The sequence below is a fragment of the Chroicocephalus ridibundus genome, chromosome 15, assembly GCF_963924245.1.
Source record: "Chroicocephalus ridibundus chromosome 15, bChrRid1.1, whole genome shotgun sequence".
Lineage (NCBI taxonomy): Eukaryota > Metazoa > Chordata > Aves > Charadriiformes > Laridae > Chroicocephalus > Chroicocephalus ridibundus.
This window is the reverse complement of record NC_086298.1, coordinates 9,358,477-9,376,628: the sequence shown is the minus strand read 5'-3', so window position 1 is coordinate 9,376,628 and position 18,152 is coordinate 9,358,477. Positions and strand designations below refer to the sequence as shown.

The 18,152-nt window shown below is 54.7% G+C and overlaps 1 protein-coding gene across 14 annotated transcripts in view; it reads left to right on the top strand.

The window, feature by feature from the left end:
- Positions 1–18,152, top strand: part of DAB2IP (DAB2 interacting protein) — a 202,085-nt gene that overhangs the window by 172,856 nt on the left and 11,077 nt on the right. For 13 of the 14 annotated variants that reach the window (XM_063353368.1, XM_063353370.1, XM_063353373.1 and 10 more), the window contains 6 exons: positions 6,180–6,324; positions 8,664–8,808; positions 12,710–12,946; positions 14,528–14,729; positions 15,348–15,526; positions 17,114–17,987. In XM_063353368.1, coding sequence (XP_063209438.1) covers positions 6,180–6,324; positions 8,664–8,808; positions 12,710–12,946; positions 14,528–14,729; positions 15,348–15,526; positions 17,114–17,987 — 1,782 coding nt within the window. The remainder of the gene's footprint in view (positions 1–6,179; positions 6,325–8,663; positions 8,809–12,709; positions 12,947–14,527; positions 14,730–15,347; positions 15,527–17,113; positions 17,988–18,152) is intronic. The other variant, XM_063353369.1, reaches the window with a different exon arrangement.

The window sequence follows — 18,152 nt, the reverse complement described above, 5'->3', positions numbered from 1 at the left end:
CCATGCCCTGGTGGTGCTGGGAGTGCTCACCCCTGCCATTAGCATGGCTTGATGTGGCCTGTGTGATGTGGTTGCGGACGGGCAGCCTGCATCCTTCCCAAAGCGACACCGACTGGGCCTTTCGATGCTTCCAGAATATTTCCCATGCTTAGATTTGTTTCAGGGCCGCCTTACAGCTTCTGGAGCTCAGTTCATGACCATAAATATATAAAAAATCCTCTCTTGTCCAAACGGTCGGTAGATCAAACCCAGCATTAGACAAAGCTCTAACTAACCAGCTGCTCACTTGAAATAAATATTTATTATGTTGTGAATGGAGTGAAGGATAAACATGTGGGCCTGTTTGTTTATGCTGCAAGGATTTGCTTCGGCTCAGCAGATGTATTTGCTCCCCCGTGCGAGCCGGCTGGAATCCCCCCTCCTGGCAGCGCGGGGTGTTCGGTCAGAGCTGCGCTGGCAGTGCCAGTTTTAAGTGCAGAACCTGCAAATATTGTGCAGAACTGCCTAAAAGTGACAGGTCAGCTCGGGAGGGGACTGGGAGATGCCTGGCACAGCTGGGCTTGGAGGCTGGTGGCACCAGGGCTTGGTCGGTCCCTTGGGGGAGCACCGCGCCCTGACGTGCGCTGGCTGCGGAGACGGGGAAGCAAGGACAGACAAGACGGGCAGCAGCCATATCATTTCCCCCACAAAGAGTTTATCTCTCTGATAATGTTTTGTAGCAGCCATAGTTGGGCTTAATAAGGCTTTTAATCAGTTTTATGAGCGCCCCCACTGTTTTTGCCCCCTCTCCCTAAACACGGCAGTGGGCTGGGTGGAGGACGGGGAAAGGGGGTGAGCGGCAGCTGCAGGGATGGGTATTCCTGGCTGTCGGGGCAGCGTGAGGTGGGGGATCCTGCCCCTCTGTCCCCACGGGGAGGTGGCGGTCACTCAGGTTTTCTTATTGCCCTGAGCAAGGTGATGGACTCAGATTCCTGTGTATTAACCCTTGCATTGCCACTGCACCTCCGTTTCCCAAGGAGAATTAGAAAATGCCAAAAGCACCAAGGATGAGCTTTTCAAGCATCACTGCGTTTCCCGGCAGAGAGATTTCCAGCCCAGATCCTCCGAGGAACTGTGTGGTGGTGAAGAGTTGAGGGCTGGGGTCTTTGGTTTCTCAGCGGCTGCCCCAGAGGCAGCGGCTGCCCCTCTGCCGCTCTCCTTGCACAGCTCAGCACCGTCGAGCCCCGCGGTTCTCCGCCACTGCAGCGCTGACACGTCGGTGTGTCCTGACACTCCTCCACCTGTAACCTACAGCCCTGCCAACCCCTGGTGTTTTCCACCTTTGCATAAAAGCCCAGCTGGACTCTGGGCTAGTCTTTGAAATAAGCAGTAATCTTATTACCTTTATCAATTCAATCCTCTTAAGGTTAAGTCAATCCTATTAATCAGGCTTGAGATGTGGAGAACCTTATTATTTCAAAGTCAATCTGCCCATCAGTCAGTTACGATATTGGGAACAATCAGCTCCAGCCCAGCGGGGTGCGTGACCCGAGCGGCGTCTGCGGGGACACGGATCTCATCAGCTCAGTGACACCCCACGTGTGTGGGCACGTCCCTGTGGCTGGGGCTGGAGGAGCTTCCCTGGGATGGCGAGGTGCAGAATCCTTCCTGGACACGGACAGGATATTTCCTGCCAGACCTGTGTCGCTTGTTGGCTCCATCGTTCCTCTGCCTTGGGTGAGGAGCTGGAGGGGGCAGGCACTGCCCAGTGACACCCCCCGGGCACAGGGACTGGCACCTTGGCGCCCTTCGGGAGTGGGACACTTGATGCAGACAGACCCCTCGCAGGGTGGGCTGGGCTTTCTCGGCATGGCAAGCGCGAGCACTGCGAGTTTCAAGCTCTGTGGGATGTGCGGGGCTGGGGGTGCTGGTGCTCCGGGCAGTCCAGGCTGGCAGCTGCTGGTCGGAGCCGTGACTGAATTAGCTGTATTCTCCGCTCCAGCTTCCTTCCCCACGAAGAAGCTTTTTCTTCCCACTTTTTGTGTTTGAGCATTGCAATTAGTCCGCTTCCTTGGCCCCATTGACATGGGCAGCGCAGGATTGTTTTCTTGAGCAAGTGTTGGTTTTTCTCTCGGTGGACTTCCCTTTTCAACGAGCTTTTTCAAACCCAGGCCACCCCCAGGGTACGGCGCTGATGCTGATGCCAGATGACACGGGGCAGCGGCCTCCGAGCGGCCACCTGCGGGGACGTGGCACGGCACGGCGCAGGGCTGCAGCGTCCTCATTCCCAGGGCATCACCCCTATTTCCATATTCTCCTTACAGCTTCCCCAGGGAAAGGTTTGGGGGATCCTCTCACAGTCCTGCTGCGAGATGACTTGTTTAGTCAGGTGTCCTTAATTGCCACGCGTGTGAGGGATGAGGCAGGGGTGAGGGGACATTTCCTCACCCGCAGGAAGATGCTGTTTGGTTGTGGTTTGAGACAGGAGGATGAATTCACCCAGGTGGGGCAGGGCGAGCGGCGTCTGAAGCTCAACGGATGCAAGACCCAGGGGAAACAGAGATGTTTTTAGGCTGCCCTACAAGTAGATCAGGCTGGAGATATTTGAGGGGCAGAGCGAGGTGCGTGGAGCAAACCCAGGCTCGGGCCGGCGCTGCCCCGCGGGCACAGCGGGTGCTGGGGTGACACCCCGGGGGCTGCCAGCTCCCGGCACGGCCCCCGGAGGATGCTGCGGATGTGGGGATATGGGCTGCCCTGCGGTGCTGCTGAGGACTGTCCCTGCTGCGGGGACAGGGCTGCCATGCTGGCAGCCACGCTCCTGCCTGCGTTCCTGGAGGAGCTGCCTTAGAACAGCACAGGCTGCTGTGGGCTCATGCGTGGTTTATTTGAAAAGTGCTGGAAACCAGTGCAGCCTTGTGCTGTCATGCTCTGAATTTATTTATTTATGAGTTGCTCTTCTTTATCAGCGTATGTGCAGTGACTGAAGTTGCACAGGTTCAGCTGTGTCCAGTCTGAGGCAAATATCCTTAAAATAAACACGGGAGCGAGCCTGAAGAACGCTGCCACAGCCCTTAATTTCTACTGTAGACCTTTTCCTTCCCCTCTCGACTCCGATGTAATGAAATAAAGCATCTTATTTTCTTCCATTGCCAAGGGCCGTAACTGAAAACAACCCCCTGCTGATCTCTGCTGCTCAGAAACAGGGAGTTTTATTGGCTTTAGTTATTGCATTTTATTCAGAGCCTTGTATGTGGGTGAGTGAGGCCCCCGGAGGGATTCGACAAGTATTTGCATTCCATTTGTGTCTTCTGAGTGCTGGCTGCTGGCGTACTTAAGGCAGAGATACCAGACGTGTGATCCAGAGCCGAAGTGCCTTTTTTGTGTGGAGGGAAGGCAAGATCTGGAAGATGGCCCTGGGACAGAAATTGCGGGATGTCATGGGAACTGACCCACGGCCGAGGCTCCTTTCCCGCGGCCAGCAGAGCTCCGCGGGGCTCCTGAAAGCGGTCTCAGCAGAGGAACTCGCTCAAGGACGCTGGCTGTGGGTATTTTGGTCCCTGATGCATCCCGGGGATGGTTCGTACAGCCCGGCAAAGTGCCTCCTGCAACGCCGGGAGGCTGGACCTGCCGGGGATGGTGAGAAGCCCTGGCCGGGGGATGCTGTTGGGTGTCCTGGCTCTCGCCTCCATCCCCCGCTCCGTAACAAGGCTGGATTCTGCCATGTTACACCCCAGCTTTGGGGGCTGCGCCGTAATGGAGCTCCTCGGGATTTCAGCAGCTTTCCTTTCCACCTTGGAGACAAGGCGTTGTTTTCCCAGCTGTCGAGCTGCAGGTGCTCCGTAGGGGATAACAGCCGCAGCAGAGGTTTCAGGGGGATCTTCTCTGGCTTTGTGTTGAGTCCCACACTGGAATTTTGCCTCGTTTTAAATTCTAGTGAATTCCGTAGATCAGCTAAAATCATCAAAATTCACATTATCGCTGGCTAAAGCTTGGCCCCTGGGTTTCCAGCGCTCAGCAGCCCTGGCTCGCCGTCGGGTTGTGCATCGCAGCGTGGCCCCGCGTCCCGTGGCAGCCAGTCCTCAGCTGACAAGGTGGGGGGGAAACAAACACTTGGCTAAGAGAAGCTATAAAACTCAGTGTTCCTGAGATAATTAGTATGTTGGGAAAGTGACAGGATAGAGAATCAAGCAAAGCCAAGGTCAGCGGCTGCTAATTAAGAATCAGCACCTTGTGTCAGCCTGAGCTGTGGCTTGGAATTGAAACGTACCCCGGGAGAGCCCCAGGAAGATAAAGGTGACAGAGTTACCCAGATAGCAGCTAACGGGATTTGAGCGGGGGTTTCACGTTTCGTTCCAGCTTGATAAAAGGGGCAAAATGAGAGAAAATAGCGGGGGGAGGCATGTGCTTTGCTTCCAGGAGGGATTTTTGCTTCTGCAGCTGCCGGAGCATTGCTGACATAGCGGGATCTGAGGAAGGGGATCTTCTGGCTAAAGAAATAATGGAAGTGACTTCTTTTTGTTTTTCCAAAGCTCCTCTTTTAGCTTTTTTGGAGGCTCTTCTGGGAAGGTCACGGCAGTGTGTTGGTCCCAGTCTCATGGGAAGGTGGGAGAGATGGTGCCTTTGGGTTGCAGAGATGCCAGCCTTCCTCCCCCCCTCCCCTCTTCTCAGACGGGAGACGTACCTGTCTGCCGCCGGGATCTTCCTTTCTCTGGGACGGAAGCACAGTAATGAAGGGCCTGTGGATTAAATGATTTGGGTCCCTTGGGTTCAGGCGGAGATGGTTGTGGAACCTTGATTAAACTTCCAATGCACAAGTGTCCATATGAAAAATGAACGGGACGTAAGTGCCTCCCTTGCAAATCTCCCGGCCAGCCGCTGGCGGGGAATGGGACCCGAGTGTCCCCTCTGGCTGGAGCCGGCTGGGTGACGGCCACAGCGCTGGGGGGGCTCTGGGAGCTGCACTCGGCATGGGGACGGCGGGGACAGGACCTGGGGTGCTCCTGCTGCCCCTGCCGGGAGTGGGTTACACCTGGTACAGTTGTGACAAATGAAGGAGAATTTCTTAGTGAAAGGTTATTACTGGGCAGATTATTTTGTTTTAGAGGAAGGCAGTTTAAAAAAGGTGCCCTTGGTTGTAGAAGGGAATTTGTATGTCAACATTGCTCTGTCTCCTGCATGGGGAAGCAGCGAGAGGTTTAATGCGTGTGATTTACCGGGTGCCAGCAGCCTGTGTCCCTCTGTCACCCAGGACCGGGTGAGAGGTGCTGGGTGGGAGGAGGGAGACCAGGGGCCCAGGGCTGCTTTTCCCATCAGCAGTGCAGAGGACAGAAGCTGAATATGTATTAGCATTAAAAACTGCATGGCTTTTCTCCTGCATTAACGTTAGCTGCAGCACACTAAATATTACACCACGCAGTGGATTTTCAGGAGAATGCACGGGGAGCTACGTGACCCTCTCTGATCAGATCATGCTGTCGCTGAAGCAGACACGGAGCTGGGGCTGAAGTGCTGTTTTTCTGTTAGAATTTGCAAGTCGGTAGCCCGGAGTGCTGTGCAGGCAGCCGGCAGCGCACGGTCTGCTCCTGCTCACCCCTTCCATTGCTCGGCAGCACAGAGGGTTATAGAATTGCATGGTGTTCGGTTGTGTGCACATCACACCGAAAATGTGCCCAAAATGTGTGCGGTAGCAGGGCTGTTTATTTCCATGAATACCAAGGAAATAGGACATTTGAGCATCTTGATGCATATTACAGGCTTGATTCTCGGCTGTTAACTGTGGGGCACAGCTCGTGCCGTGTCGGTGTTCTGCAGCCAGTGCAGTTGGGCACCAAATGCAGCCACATTAACAGTGGAGGAAATAATTTCACCCACAAACTGTGAGGCTGATACGAGACCTAACCAAAAACCGGCACTGATGGAGGGGCGAGTGTGGTGCAGGCCTGGAATGAATGCATTTTTGGGGTGCAAAGGTTGTGACTCTCCAGAGGTTTATTTCTCCTCTTGTCTCCGCGAGGTTGGAGAAAGAGGAGAAAAGTCGGGCCGGCCGTAGCGCAGCGTGCACGCACGGGAGCAGCCGCGGCACCTCCGCTCCCTCTTGTGCCTTACCAAGGTGAGACCTCTCCGGGGAAGGGGACGCTGCCTGCTCTGCTGGACCAAGCTATGTCACTGCCTGGTGACCCACCGTGGCCTTTGCTTTCCAGGATTTCTTGACTGACCTGATGATGTCTGAAGTTGATCGCTGTGGTGAGAATGAGCATCTCATTTTCAGGGAGAATACACTGGCCACCAAAGCAATTGAAGAATACCTGAAGCTGGTGGGGCAGAAATACTTGCAAGATGCCTTAGGTACGTACAGAGGGTTGGCATGTCTCACCCAGAGAGGTCCTCCTCTAAGCTGCAGGGTGCTCTGCGTGGTGGAGACCATCAGCTGAGCCCTGATGGCCATCGGAGGCACCAGCGTGTACCTGCCGAGGGTTTCTCTGGCAGCAGGGTCTGAGCCTGGGGCACAGCCGTGGCCGCAGTGGGCGGCTCTCTGCTCCCAGGTGAAGGTCACCGCTGAGTTAGCGCTTTAATCTGCTTTCAGAGGAGATAACAAATTCATATTTGAAGGCATTGTGCTGCCTGCCAAGTCTTCTGTCTGGGCGCTGGCAGTGTCAGGGCGGCTGATGGAATCCTTCCCCTGATTGCACACCCCCACCAGAGACGCTCCCCCGGTTCCTCGCAGTGCTGGGGAGTCAGATGAAATTTCCCGAGTCGCGGTGACGAGAGTCGCCTCCCGGATCATGCTGGGAACCCTCCTAGTGTTTTTTTTTTTTTTCTTTTTGAAGTGCGGGCTATGTTTATGGCTCCAAAAATATTTCTCTTGATGCAAATGAAAATAATTAGAGCTTCTGCTTCTGGGCAGGTCAGGAAGGAGTTGCTGTGTGGCTGTGAGCAGCCAGCACGGCACGAGGATGGGGAGGGGCTGCCTTTGAAGGTCTGAACCTCAGCCAAAGGCGGCCGGCTCGGATCCACAGCCCAGCAGCAGGGTGGGCAGAGTTTCTACTGAGCTGTTAATTTTTCAGTATGTTGGGTTCCTACCAGTGGATTTGTGTAATTTTCACAAGGAGCAAAGAAGCGTAAATACTTTATTAAGATAATAACAATAATGACAAAGTTGAGGAGGGGGAGATCGTTGAGCAAATTCAGTCAAACCAACAAATAGCCCACAAGAACAGGAAAAGGAATATTATTTATTTATGCCTTGTAATACTTTCTGGTTGAAGGCAAGTCTGTAAGTAGATTACCTTATAAAATTTCTCAAAAGCCAGGAGATTAATGAAGGCAGAGAATTTTGCAATATTCTCCTTTCAGGGCTCGATGCAAATGCTGCCAAGCCAGCTCCATCTAGTACAGGAGGAGCCTGCGGTTCTTGCTGGCTGTTCGTGGCGCTGATTCTGTGTACACCTTTTATCAGGGAAATGATTCATCTGTGTCACACGGTAGCACAATACAGCGTAGTGCTTTCCTTCAAACCATGAAGCACAAGCAAGTAATAGGGCCGGATAATAACAGCAGGCATCACCTGCAGGCGAGCAGAGAGGCTCCAGAGCTCCCTGGCAGAGCTGAAAAGACATTGGAGAGGCTCTCCAGTACGTAATTAAAATCTGTTTTGGCAACAGGGGAGGAATGCAGGCTAGAGTGGGCAAAAAACAAGAGGATGGGGAAAATCCAAGACAGTCGGGAATTAGGAGATGAGCAAACCAACTGGAACGAGGAGAAAACCAAAGCCAGCCTTTCTCCCAGGACATCACCCAACCCTGCAGGTCCCTAGCTAAACACTGCCTCTCCATCCCCGTTATCCCGCTCTCCCCAGCCGCTGCTGTGTGCTAACTGGGATGGACGACCGCCGTCGCCCGCCGCTAGACACGCGTCGGGGCGGTGGGGAGCGCCCCCAGGCGGGGTGGCAGGGGTCTGTGCCCGGAACCCGGGGTGAAGGTGGCACGAGGTGAGGGGCTGGCAGAGCAGGACCACAGCGTGAGCATCCGCAAGGGTGAGGAGCAGCCAGGCAGCAAACAGGAGTGCAGGGAAACGCAGAGATACATTTTAATTTAATTTTGTATGATGTTCAGCTCAAAATAAACCAAGTAAATTGTTTCTTTCCTTTAATTACCTATTTCTCCTGTGAATCACTCTGGCTTGTCAGCGCCAGGGCATGGTCTGCAGTAGCAGGCCGTCCTGCAAATAATTACAGAACTTGCCAGCATACTTCCTACTGGATTAGCCCAAGGGAGCGTCTCTGGAACTGGTGTGATGGGGGGTCAGGGCAGGCTGAGGAAGCGGGTGTTTTGGCAGCGGTGTTCTGATGCAATAGCCCGTAGCCACGGAGGCAGAGCTGCCAACTGGGGAAGAGGGGTGAAACGTGCTCATCGGGAGCCCGGGTGCCTCTCTGCAGGGTGTGCTGTGTTGGTTTGTGAGCTCCCGAGGCAGTGCCGGCTGCTTCTGGGTCCGCTCGGAGATCTTGAGAGCTGGCTGGGACACAGCCTGCCCTGGGAGCCACCGTCCCTGCTCTCGTACCCTGCTTCTGTCAGCCAGTGTGACGGGGCGTAGGGTCACTGCTCAGGCACGGGGGCTTATGAACAGAATTGCTTGAAGGCTGTGTCTCTCATGTCTCCAAAACCCATCACCGACTGTCTGTTTTACAGGGGAATTTATCAAGGCACTGTACGAATCAGATGAAAATTGTGAGGTGGATCCCAGTAAGTGTTCATCTTCAGACCTTCCTGAACATCAGAGCAACCTGAAAATGTGCTGCGAGCTGGCCTTCTGCAAAATCATCAACTCCTACTGGTTGGTATCGTGCGAGCGTCACTCTCCCCCACATCCCCCAGCCAGCGCCGAGGCGGTACAGCTGCAGGGGACGAGGGTGACAGCAGTCCGTCTTCAGGCTGTTGGTACCTGCCCGTGTCCTGCAGTGCAGAAGCGGGTCCTGGGGATGGCCAGGGGGTGAGACAGCAGCTCCTGCTCAGCCAGAGTTTGGAGTATCTGCTCTAGGGGTGCCACAGCCTCAGTGTTTCTCTGTCACACTTGTTTTGGGTGGGTGCTGAAGGGTTCCTGGCACACAGACACGGGGACAGGGCAGTGGAGTCAAGGAACACGGAATGCCTTTGCCAGTGTGACCAATTCAGAAAGGGACTTGATGCCAACGGCATATGAAAGTCTGGAATAAAGGGCAGAAGTGCGTGTCCTGGGTCTCCTACCCATGTGAGGATCCACTCTGGGTCCGGGTGACGGGCTCTGCCTGCCTCCCCAGAGCACCAGGGGAAGTTTTGAAACCCTGTCTGCAGCAGGCGGGGTCTGTGGCACTGCTCCTGCCTGCGAGGGACCCGCACCCGCACAGGGAGCTTTTGTTCAGGCAGATGTTCTCTTGTTGCAGAGTGCTGGAGCCCCGCAGGAGGATGCAGTTGCTCCTGGGTTGCAGTTTGGCTCAGCTCCTGCATTCCTCTGGGTTAACCCCTCTCTCTCCCAGCCCCGGGGTGCTCGCGGCGGAGATGGGGGGCCCATTGCCTCCTTGGCCCAAGGCCTGGAATGCAGTTTGAGGCATTTCCTAGTTGTTTGTTCTCAGGGTAAAGGTTCTTGCAACTAGTCGTGACAGGCCCAAATATGCAAAATGGACTGGAATGAGGAAGTCGCATCTTGATCTTGCCGTGGAGGTGGCTGCCAGGCATGGCTGTGCTCATGGCGTTACCTGCTGCTCAGCCCTGGGGACGGGGAGCCAGGAGCCCGTGGGTCTGTTACAGATGCTGCCTGCAAAAATGACCTGAAAGGGGGAAAAATGGGCTTCAGACTCTCTTTACTTAGAGAAATAAAAATATTTTCTTTCTGCTTGTTGCTAGCATACCCAGAGACCCTTGTCCTGATCACATGAGAGAATGATCGGTTTTGTCTTCCTGCTGGGTTTGCAGTCTTCCTGCTAAAAAGTCTGGGCTTAGTTTTTGTTAACGTGTTTAGTAGCAACGCTGTTGTTGCAAAACACCAACTAAGGATAATATTGGAGGAAGGAAGTTGTTGATAATAAGGATTTCTCATTTTCTCTCCTATCCCAGCTGTTGTGTTGAGGTCTGAAAACTCATTATATGTAATCTCCCAGGATACTGAGTGTGCCCTGCTGCGAGCCCAGGAAGGGAATTGCTTTTCCTGATATTGCTCAGGGAGAGGACGAGCAGCGAGCGGCTCACTCAGCCTTCCTTTATCTACTGCAAATAAACAAAAAATTTCTTTACAGGTATCCTATACCTTATCCTGGGCCAATTAATATCTCTCTGACTCAGGAATGGCGTTTACCTGCTCTCCCAGGAGGGATTCACTGCTTTTAGTCACCAGTGGATTATAATTGTTTGAATTAGTGTCTTCCTAAAAAAAAAAACGAAAGTAGCACTAAAAGGCCACTCTAAAAATAGGCTTGAAAAGTGACCTTGGAGGTCAGGAAGGGAAAGTCAGGAATGCACGGGAAGTTTGTTCCTCCAGCCCTGCCTTTCCAAGGAAGCTGGAGCAGCTGAGCCGCTGCGCTGAGTGGTTCCCCCTCGGTCCTTTGTGCTCAGCGGTTCTTGGGGATTGATTGGGTTGATGAGGGTTCGGGATTGGCCAAGGTATCCTGACAGCTAACGATCTTGCTTTAAATAGCATGCCAGAGTGTGCATGCTCATCTGCCGGAGAGAGTCAGAGAGAGGAAAGAGGTTTACAATAACTGAAAATTGTTATAATTATGACATAATTTGGACATCTGGAAAGTTTCAGTGTAAGCAGAAATTCAGCGTGTGGAAGCTCGTTACTGGAAAGTTGGGTAATGAATTACGGGCCCGTTTGTCACATAAAGCCGGCTAACTGAATTCCATCCGCTCTTACACAATTAAACTTTTATGGTCTCCCAGCCTGTGATGGGGAGCAGCACTCGCGGGCTGCATGCAGCCGGTGCATACGTTGTCAAGCGTTTACTTTCCAGTAACTGTACAACCTGTCCTGATCACTCAAGCCTTAAATTGCTTAAAGGATTCTCCTGTTTCTGGGCAAATACCATGAAGTAAAGGGGCTTTGTCCAATTGTGTGGATCAAGCCAAAGACAGAGGAGAAGTTATCCAGCCAAAGACGTTGGTTAATACTATTTAGAAAGCACAGGGTAAAAGCTCATGAGCGTGAAGGCACGAAGCCAGGACGGAGCGTTTGCCGAGCGCTTCCGTGGAGCGTCACTGCCCGTCTCAGAAGGTCGGAGAGAAACCTGAAAACCTGGAGTGCAGCTGCATGTCCTCCGAAGGCGGCAGCGCTGTGCCGAGGGGGCTGGGCTCAGGGGGGTGGGACGTGGGACATGCATGGCGGGGTGCCCGCGGGCAGGGGTGCCCAGCGGCAGCCCCAGAGCGGGGGCTGGGCAATTGGGCTTGATGAAGTGCATGTCTGTAGCCCTGGGAAGCAGAGCCCGGAGGCCTGGCCGTGCTGCCGCAGGGGTTCTTGGCTCTCAGTGCTCCTCCATTTCGGAGCCTCCCACCTGGTTCTTGCTGCTGCTGGATAGTGGGTGGTGTCTCTGGCCATGCAGCTCCCACGGTTTTCTCTTATCCCCGACCCATGTGAGGTTCAGCCGCAGGACAGGCAGTCCCAGGGAGGGGGACAGGCCGGTGAGAAGCCAGCTGACACTGCTTTGCTTCTCCCGGATAGTCCCTGCAGCAAAACTGGGAAACTGTCCTCTGAAATGGCTGTTTGTTAAGGAGATTTATGGCCTAAAATGGAATCTGACCTCTCTCCGGTCTGCTTTTGTGCCATCCAGCTCTGTGGGTAAACAGCTCTGGTTTTCAAACAAAGCCAGTGGTTTCTGGCCAGGGCAGCCCCCGGGGCGGGTGGGGAGCCGTGTCCCAGGGACCCAAGGGACCAACGGCGGCACGGTGGGACCCATTGCCAGCCTGCTCCCGTGGCTGGGAGTATCCAGCTGAATAAATAACACATGCTGGGAACAGGATAAGGTGGGAGCGGGGAGCTGGGGAGGGCCGAGCAGAAACAGGCAGCGAGTTCTCCAGCGATAAGGGCTGCTACAGCGAGCGTCGGCTGGACCCAGGGGAATTCTGGTGTCCAGGAAAGCCAGGCTGAGGTCTGCGCAGTTACAAGGCTGGAGTAACTCCGGTGGGGCTCCGCGTTCACACGAGTCACTGGGATTTGATCCAGGTGCGTGAACAGGAGTATTACAATTCGCACAGCCCTCCCTCCGAGCACCAGCTGTGCCGGTGACCCCGGTGTTCCTGCCGAGGGGGTCCCGCGGTGCTCTGTATCTTCAGGACACCCTCCACCTGGGAGGCTGAGCTTCCCCCCGGTTCGGAGTGCCCCGTGACAGCCCGCTGGCTTGAGATGAGCCACTTTGCACAGGTTGTTTCATATCTATGTCTTCCCACTTGTCCGGAGTTTTGGCACCCAGCACAACCAGGAACAGTTGTCTGATGAAAGCAGCTTCTCTTACAAATTCATGGAGTGCCTTTGCTTTTTCCTGTGCGGTTTGAGTCTCCTAATGGACATTCTGCAAAAGAAAAAATGGCCGTGCCTGGCGTAGGTAGCGGTGCTGCTGTGGGTCAGCAGGGTGAGAGGGCTCCGCGTTGTACAGGTCTGGGTGTCGCGCCCCACAGCTGATACGCACCGTGTTTAGTTACCGCTGTGTGGCAGTTCGAACAACCTGGCCTTGAACTTGCCACCCCTGTGTGTCCTCCTGTCGTTTCAGTGTCTTCCCAAGGGAGCTCAAAGAAGTTTTTGCCTCGTGGAGACAAGAATGCAGCAACCGAGGCCGCCCAGACATCAGTGAGCGACTGATCAGTGCCTCCCTATTCCTCCGGTTCCTCTGTCCGGCCATCATGTCCCCGTCCCTCTTCAGTCTCCTGCAGGAGTACCCGGATGACCGCACTGCACGCACTTTGACCCTCATTGCCAAGGTCACCCAGAACCTCGCCAACTTCGCCAAGTAAGCCGGGGCGGGATGGGGCGGGTCTGGAGAGGGGGAAGGAAGCTCCGGCGGTGCCGGCAGAGCCGCGGCTCCGGCCCCAGGAGTCCCACGCTGGCCGCTCCTTGGCTCGGTGGAAGGGGCCTGTTTGTTTCCTGTTGGCTTTTTCCCGCACGTCTCTCTGGGACTCGTTCCCTCACTGTCGGGTCAGGGAGAGCATTTAAGTTTCCAAAACAGGACATGTTTTATGAGCAGGAAAACAGGCTGTTTTGACCACACAGATGAGCAGGCGGGGTGGCAGCAGGACTGTCCCGGCCCTTCATCCCGTGGAGGGCTGTGTCACAGCTGGTGACAGGGCACTGCCTGCCCCCCGTCACGCATCAGCAGGACCAGAACCCCAGCAGCAATGGTGTGCGTAGCTCAGGAGCTGCTCTTTCCCTCCTGTGAGCTCTGGGACCTTCCCTGCTATTAAAAACTGAACTGGGAAGGTATGAAAAGAGAATGGGGACACTATCAATTTCGAACTAAGCCCGTTGGTTTGATGGAAACAAAGCGAGAGATTTCTGAAAAATCTTTCCCACTGGCTGCAGTTCTGAGCTACTTATCCTGAGCTCTGATAACAAAATGATGAGCTTTCCAAAACATGAATGGACAGTTTCTGTCCAAAGCTTCTTAGATTTGGAAACTAGCTTAGTACACACGCTCACAGTCAGGAATGCGCGTACATGCACACAGGCGCCGATGGAAGACATGCAAGTGTGTTACACTAGATGACAGAAATTCTCTATATTCCTGACCATTCCCTAACTAAAGGGTTTTCAGATTTTCAGCACTTTACCTAAGCTGACATTAGTCAAGCCAAAGCGATCAAGCTGAGCTGTGCTGTAGATGGCACACAGCCGAGCCCGTCCTCGCAGAATTGCTGGCCCTGGCACAGCACCAACCACTGCTGGTACAGTTGAACCACGAGGCCCTGCCTGTTGTGCTCTAAATAAGACATCTAACTGAGAGCGAAGTCTGGGTGGAGCGCTGGGAGGGCAGAAGGAGGTTGGAGGAAGCCCGAGGGGACGGACGTGCTGGCCCAGCTGCTGGTATGGCTATGGCTCTCCAGGGTGGTCCCAGGGCGGTTGTGCCAGGGCAGCAGTGGCCGGTGTTCCTGGGGTTGGCCTCAGTGCCCGTGGAAGAGCGGGGAGAGTGCAGGGTTCCTACCACCACCATTCCCCGGGCTTCAGTCAGTTGGTGGTGCTTGGTATTACGATTTCTTTATTTCCAGTGACAGGTCCTATTTCAGGAGGCTGTGCCCTGACCCAGCAGTGAGATCACTCCGTTACCAAGAGCAGCTTTGTTTCTCTAGCTTTCACCTTCATTTCTGCCGCAAAGATCCCGTGCTGACGAGGACTTAGCTGGAGTAGGCTGGAGTTAATTTTGGTTCCATGATCAGTGAGGTGTAGCAGGTGCCTGCTAGCAACCCGGGGATCCCAAAGGCCTGGAAGGGTTCAGAGGAAAGCTCTGGCGTTCGTACCCGCGTATGTACCTGCCCATTCTGTTGACTGCGCTACTGTTCACAGAACTTAGCCGAAATTCCTGTTGCTGTCTTGATAGGTTTGGCAGCAAAGAGGAATACATGTCCTTTATGAACCAGTTCCTGGAACACGAATGGACTAACATGCAGAGGTTTCTTCTGGAGATTTCCAATCCCGAAACCATCTCAAACACAGCTGGCTTTGAAGGGTACATCGACCTGGGCCGGGAACTCTCCACTTTGCACTCGCTACTCTGGGAGGTCATTTCTCAACTGGAGCAGGTACGCGGCGGGGGCGCGGGGGCAGGCTGTGGGGGAAGCGCAGTTGGCCAGTGCTGGGCATACGTACCACACCACGCACCTCCCCATGTCCAGCGGGTATCCATCCATTAGCTGTTTGTGTGCCCAGCATGGCTGTTACTAACCACGAGCGCTTCCCCAGCCTTTCCACATGCCGCGGGAGTAGCTCGTTCTTTACATCCTTCTTTGAGGCAGGTGAGTAGCTCTTTCCCTCCTCTGCTGTTTATCATTGAGGGCTGAGGATGGAGGGGCACGTGGGATGAGAAGGCAGAGCTGCCGAACACCAGGATTTTGTCTGTCCCAGCAGATTCAAAAGGTTTCTTTTCAACTTAAAGGATTTTTGTCAAGAGACCTGGACCAGGCTTGGCTATATCTGTCGTCTCTGTGTCTGAAGTTTGTTAATCATGCTTGCTTCCTCTGCCCCACACAGCAAATGGTTTCTGGGACATCCCATAGCCTCAGCGGTGGGGGTAAATGATGGAGAAAATGAACGTTGTTAACGTGATTCACTGAAGAGACTGTCCAGCAGCTGGCAAAGCCCACAGTCCTCTAGCAAAAATACAAGATGTTGGTCGTAATTCCGCTCTCTTTTCTGCCTAGGCCACAGCAACAAAACTTGGGCCTCTGCCTCGGATCCTGAGGGATGTCAACTCGGCACTCAGTAACCCGGCCTGCGTGCAGGTCTCGGTCACAGCCGATCACACCGCGTCCACGCCTAACGCCGGCAACAGCATCTCTGCAGGGCTACAGAAGATGGTGATAGAGAATGACTTATCTGGGTAAGAGCATCAAAGGTGGCCTGGCCACCGACCAGGGAAATACTGAATATCCATCTACTGCCAAAACCTGAGCACCTGCAGGGACAGGCAGGACAGGGTGCAGTGTGGAGTTGCCTGATCCATTGACTGGGCTTTCCCATCGCAGAATTGGTACTGGATGTAGTTCAGCTCTGAATGTAGGGAAAGCAGTGGGCGGTAGCGCAAGCACGTGGCTCCATCGTGGGTCCCTTGAGAGCCAAAACCGGGGATGTGGTCTGGGAAATCAAGAACTTGGCTGTTTTGGTCTCAGCTGTTGAGAAGTGGCTGCAGAAGCAAAATGTTCATCCTTTGAGAACTTGAGGGCTTGTTTGTGCTAACCTCAAAGTGATGGGTGTCACCGTGAAGTTCATTGGGTCTCCCAGTATGCAAGATTTATAGGATTGGCCTTACCCATCTCTGTAAGACACAGGGTATGTGCTGAATTCACTGAGATCCGAATCTGGACATTTCTCTAACAGTTGCCAAGCCGTAGAAGCCTAGGAATGAATTCCAGTCTACTCTGTCCAGTTTTTATAATACTAAAATACTAGGTGCTTTTAATGATGAGCAGTGATTCACAGGCACAGTCCCCACAGACTTCTTGGCCTGATTACGTAAGGAGTTTCATTCATGGGGAAGATGACTCTGTGGCAGACCTGTAATGTTTGTGTTTGTGGCAAATGAAATGGAGCCCACACAAATTGAAAGACTGTGCTAGTAATATAGTTTGTAAATGGAAATTACATAATATTTAACAGTTTAATTAGGAATGAAAGGCAGCAATGGCGTTGGACTTGCTCTTATCAGAACTTTCATCTCTAATGCTTCCCAGCGTGAGGTGCAATTATTTAAATCTAATGCTATGGAGGATCTCTGACAATGTGCTTTCACCCAAATACTTGCTTACAATGCACCATCTTTGATCAGTGATATATTCACGTTAAGCTGCTGCAAAGCTCTTTCTTCCTAACCCCGAGAAATCAATATTGCATGAATCTATGGTAGAGCAGGAGGAACGGGTGGATAACCTTCAGTTTCTAGGCTTTAGCTCTGCTGTTACAGCTCTCTGCCTGACCATTGGAGGCCTAGTGTGGATCAGGCCCCCACAGTGCTCCATGTTGTACAAGCATTGGCCAGCGTGCCCTCAGGAGCACTGCCCGGGTGCGGAGCAGGGGACACGAGAGTGGTGTGGGTACGGCCAGCCAGAAGCAGAAGGGGTGACACATGCCGTCAGCGTGATGAGCGGATCCGGATGGGGAGGCAGAGCGTGTCTGCGATGCCTCCTGCACAGCTCTCACCAGCGTCCGCACGCCCCTCGCTCCCCTGCCTGGCCCAGGGCTCCTCCGCACCCCGTCCCCCTGCTCCCCTGGCACCGTCCCTCCCCACGGGCGGGCCCGGCGAAGCATCCCTGCTGCAGGGGCTGGGTTACGTCCCCGTCCTGTCTCGCACAGCTGCGCCACGCTGATTTCTGCTGAGTGATTTCGTTTTCCTGCTCCGGTGCAGCATTCACAACTCTTCTTTTTTGTTTTGTTTTCCTCTCCTCTTCCTTACGCACTGACTTCCCCGCAGTCTGATAGATTTCACACGGTTACCATCTCCAACCCCTGAAAACAAGGACTTGTTTTTTGTCACAAGGTCTGCTGGGGCCCAGCCCTCGCCTGCCCGAAGCTCCAGTTACTCAGAGGCCAATGAGCCCGACGTGCAGATGTCTAATGGCAGCAAGAGTTTGTCCATGGTGGACTTGCAGGACAATCGGCTCTTGGACAGTGGGGCCAACGCGCCCAGCACGGCTGACTCCCTCAATGACAGTCAGTCGTCGCTGGGGCAGTTGCAGGGCGTATGGACCACACGGACTCAGCAGAACAGCGTGGCGGGCATGGCCACCGTACGCCGGGTGGGCCAGACCCCCACCACGCCGAGCGGTGAGAGCGCGCCCGGCCGGCCCCAGCTCCTGGCACCCCTCTCCTTCCAGAACCCCGTCTACCAGATGGCCGCTGGGCTGCCCCTCTCCCCCCGTGGCCTGGGCGACTCCGGCTCCGAGTGCCACAGCTCACTCAGCTCCCACAGCAACAGCGAGGAGCTGACGGCCAACAAGCATGGCTTCGCCGCCCCCGCCGCCAGCGAGGACTTCACCCGCCGGACGGGAGAGCTGGCCCGCCGGCAGCTCTCGCTGACGGAGAAGGGCGGCCAGCCCACCATGCCGCGGCAGAACAGCGCGGGACCGCAGAGGCGGATAGACCAGCCGCCCCCGCCGCCCCCGCCTGTCACCCGGGGCCGGACGCCGCCCTCCTTGCTGAACACGGTTCAGTATCAGCGACCCTCCAGCGGCAGCATGATGTCCTCCTCGCCCGACTGGCCCGGCAGCGGGGCCCGCCTCCGGCAGCAGTCCTCCTCCTCCAAGGGCGACAGCCCCGAGATGAAGCAGCGCACGATGCACAAACAGGTGAGTTTGGGGGCTGTACCAGCCCCGGGTGTTGAAGGGGCCAGGCAGGCATCAGCCCGTGGACTTGGAGAAGAAATTGGCTGGTGGGGATTGCTGCGGTGGGAGGGGACATTATCCTGGCTTTGAGTTACCACATCAGTGCCAACCCCCTGGTGGCACTGCATG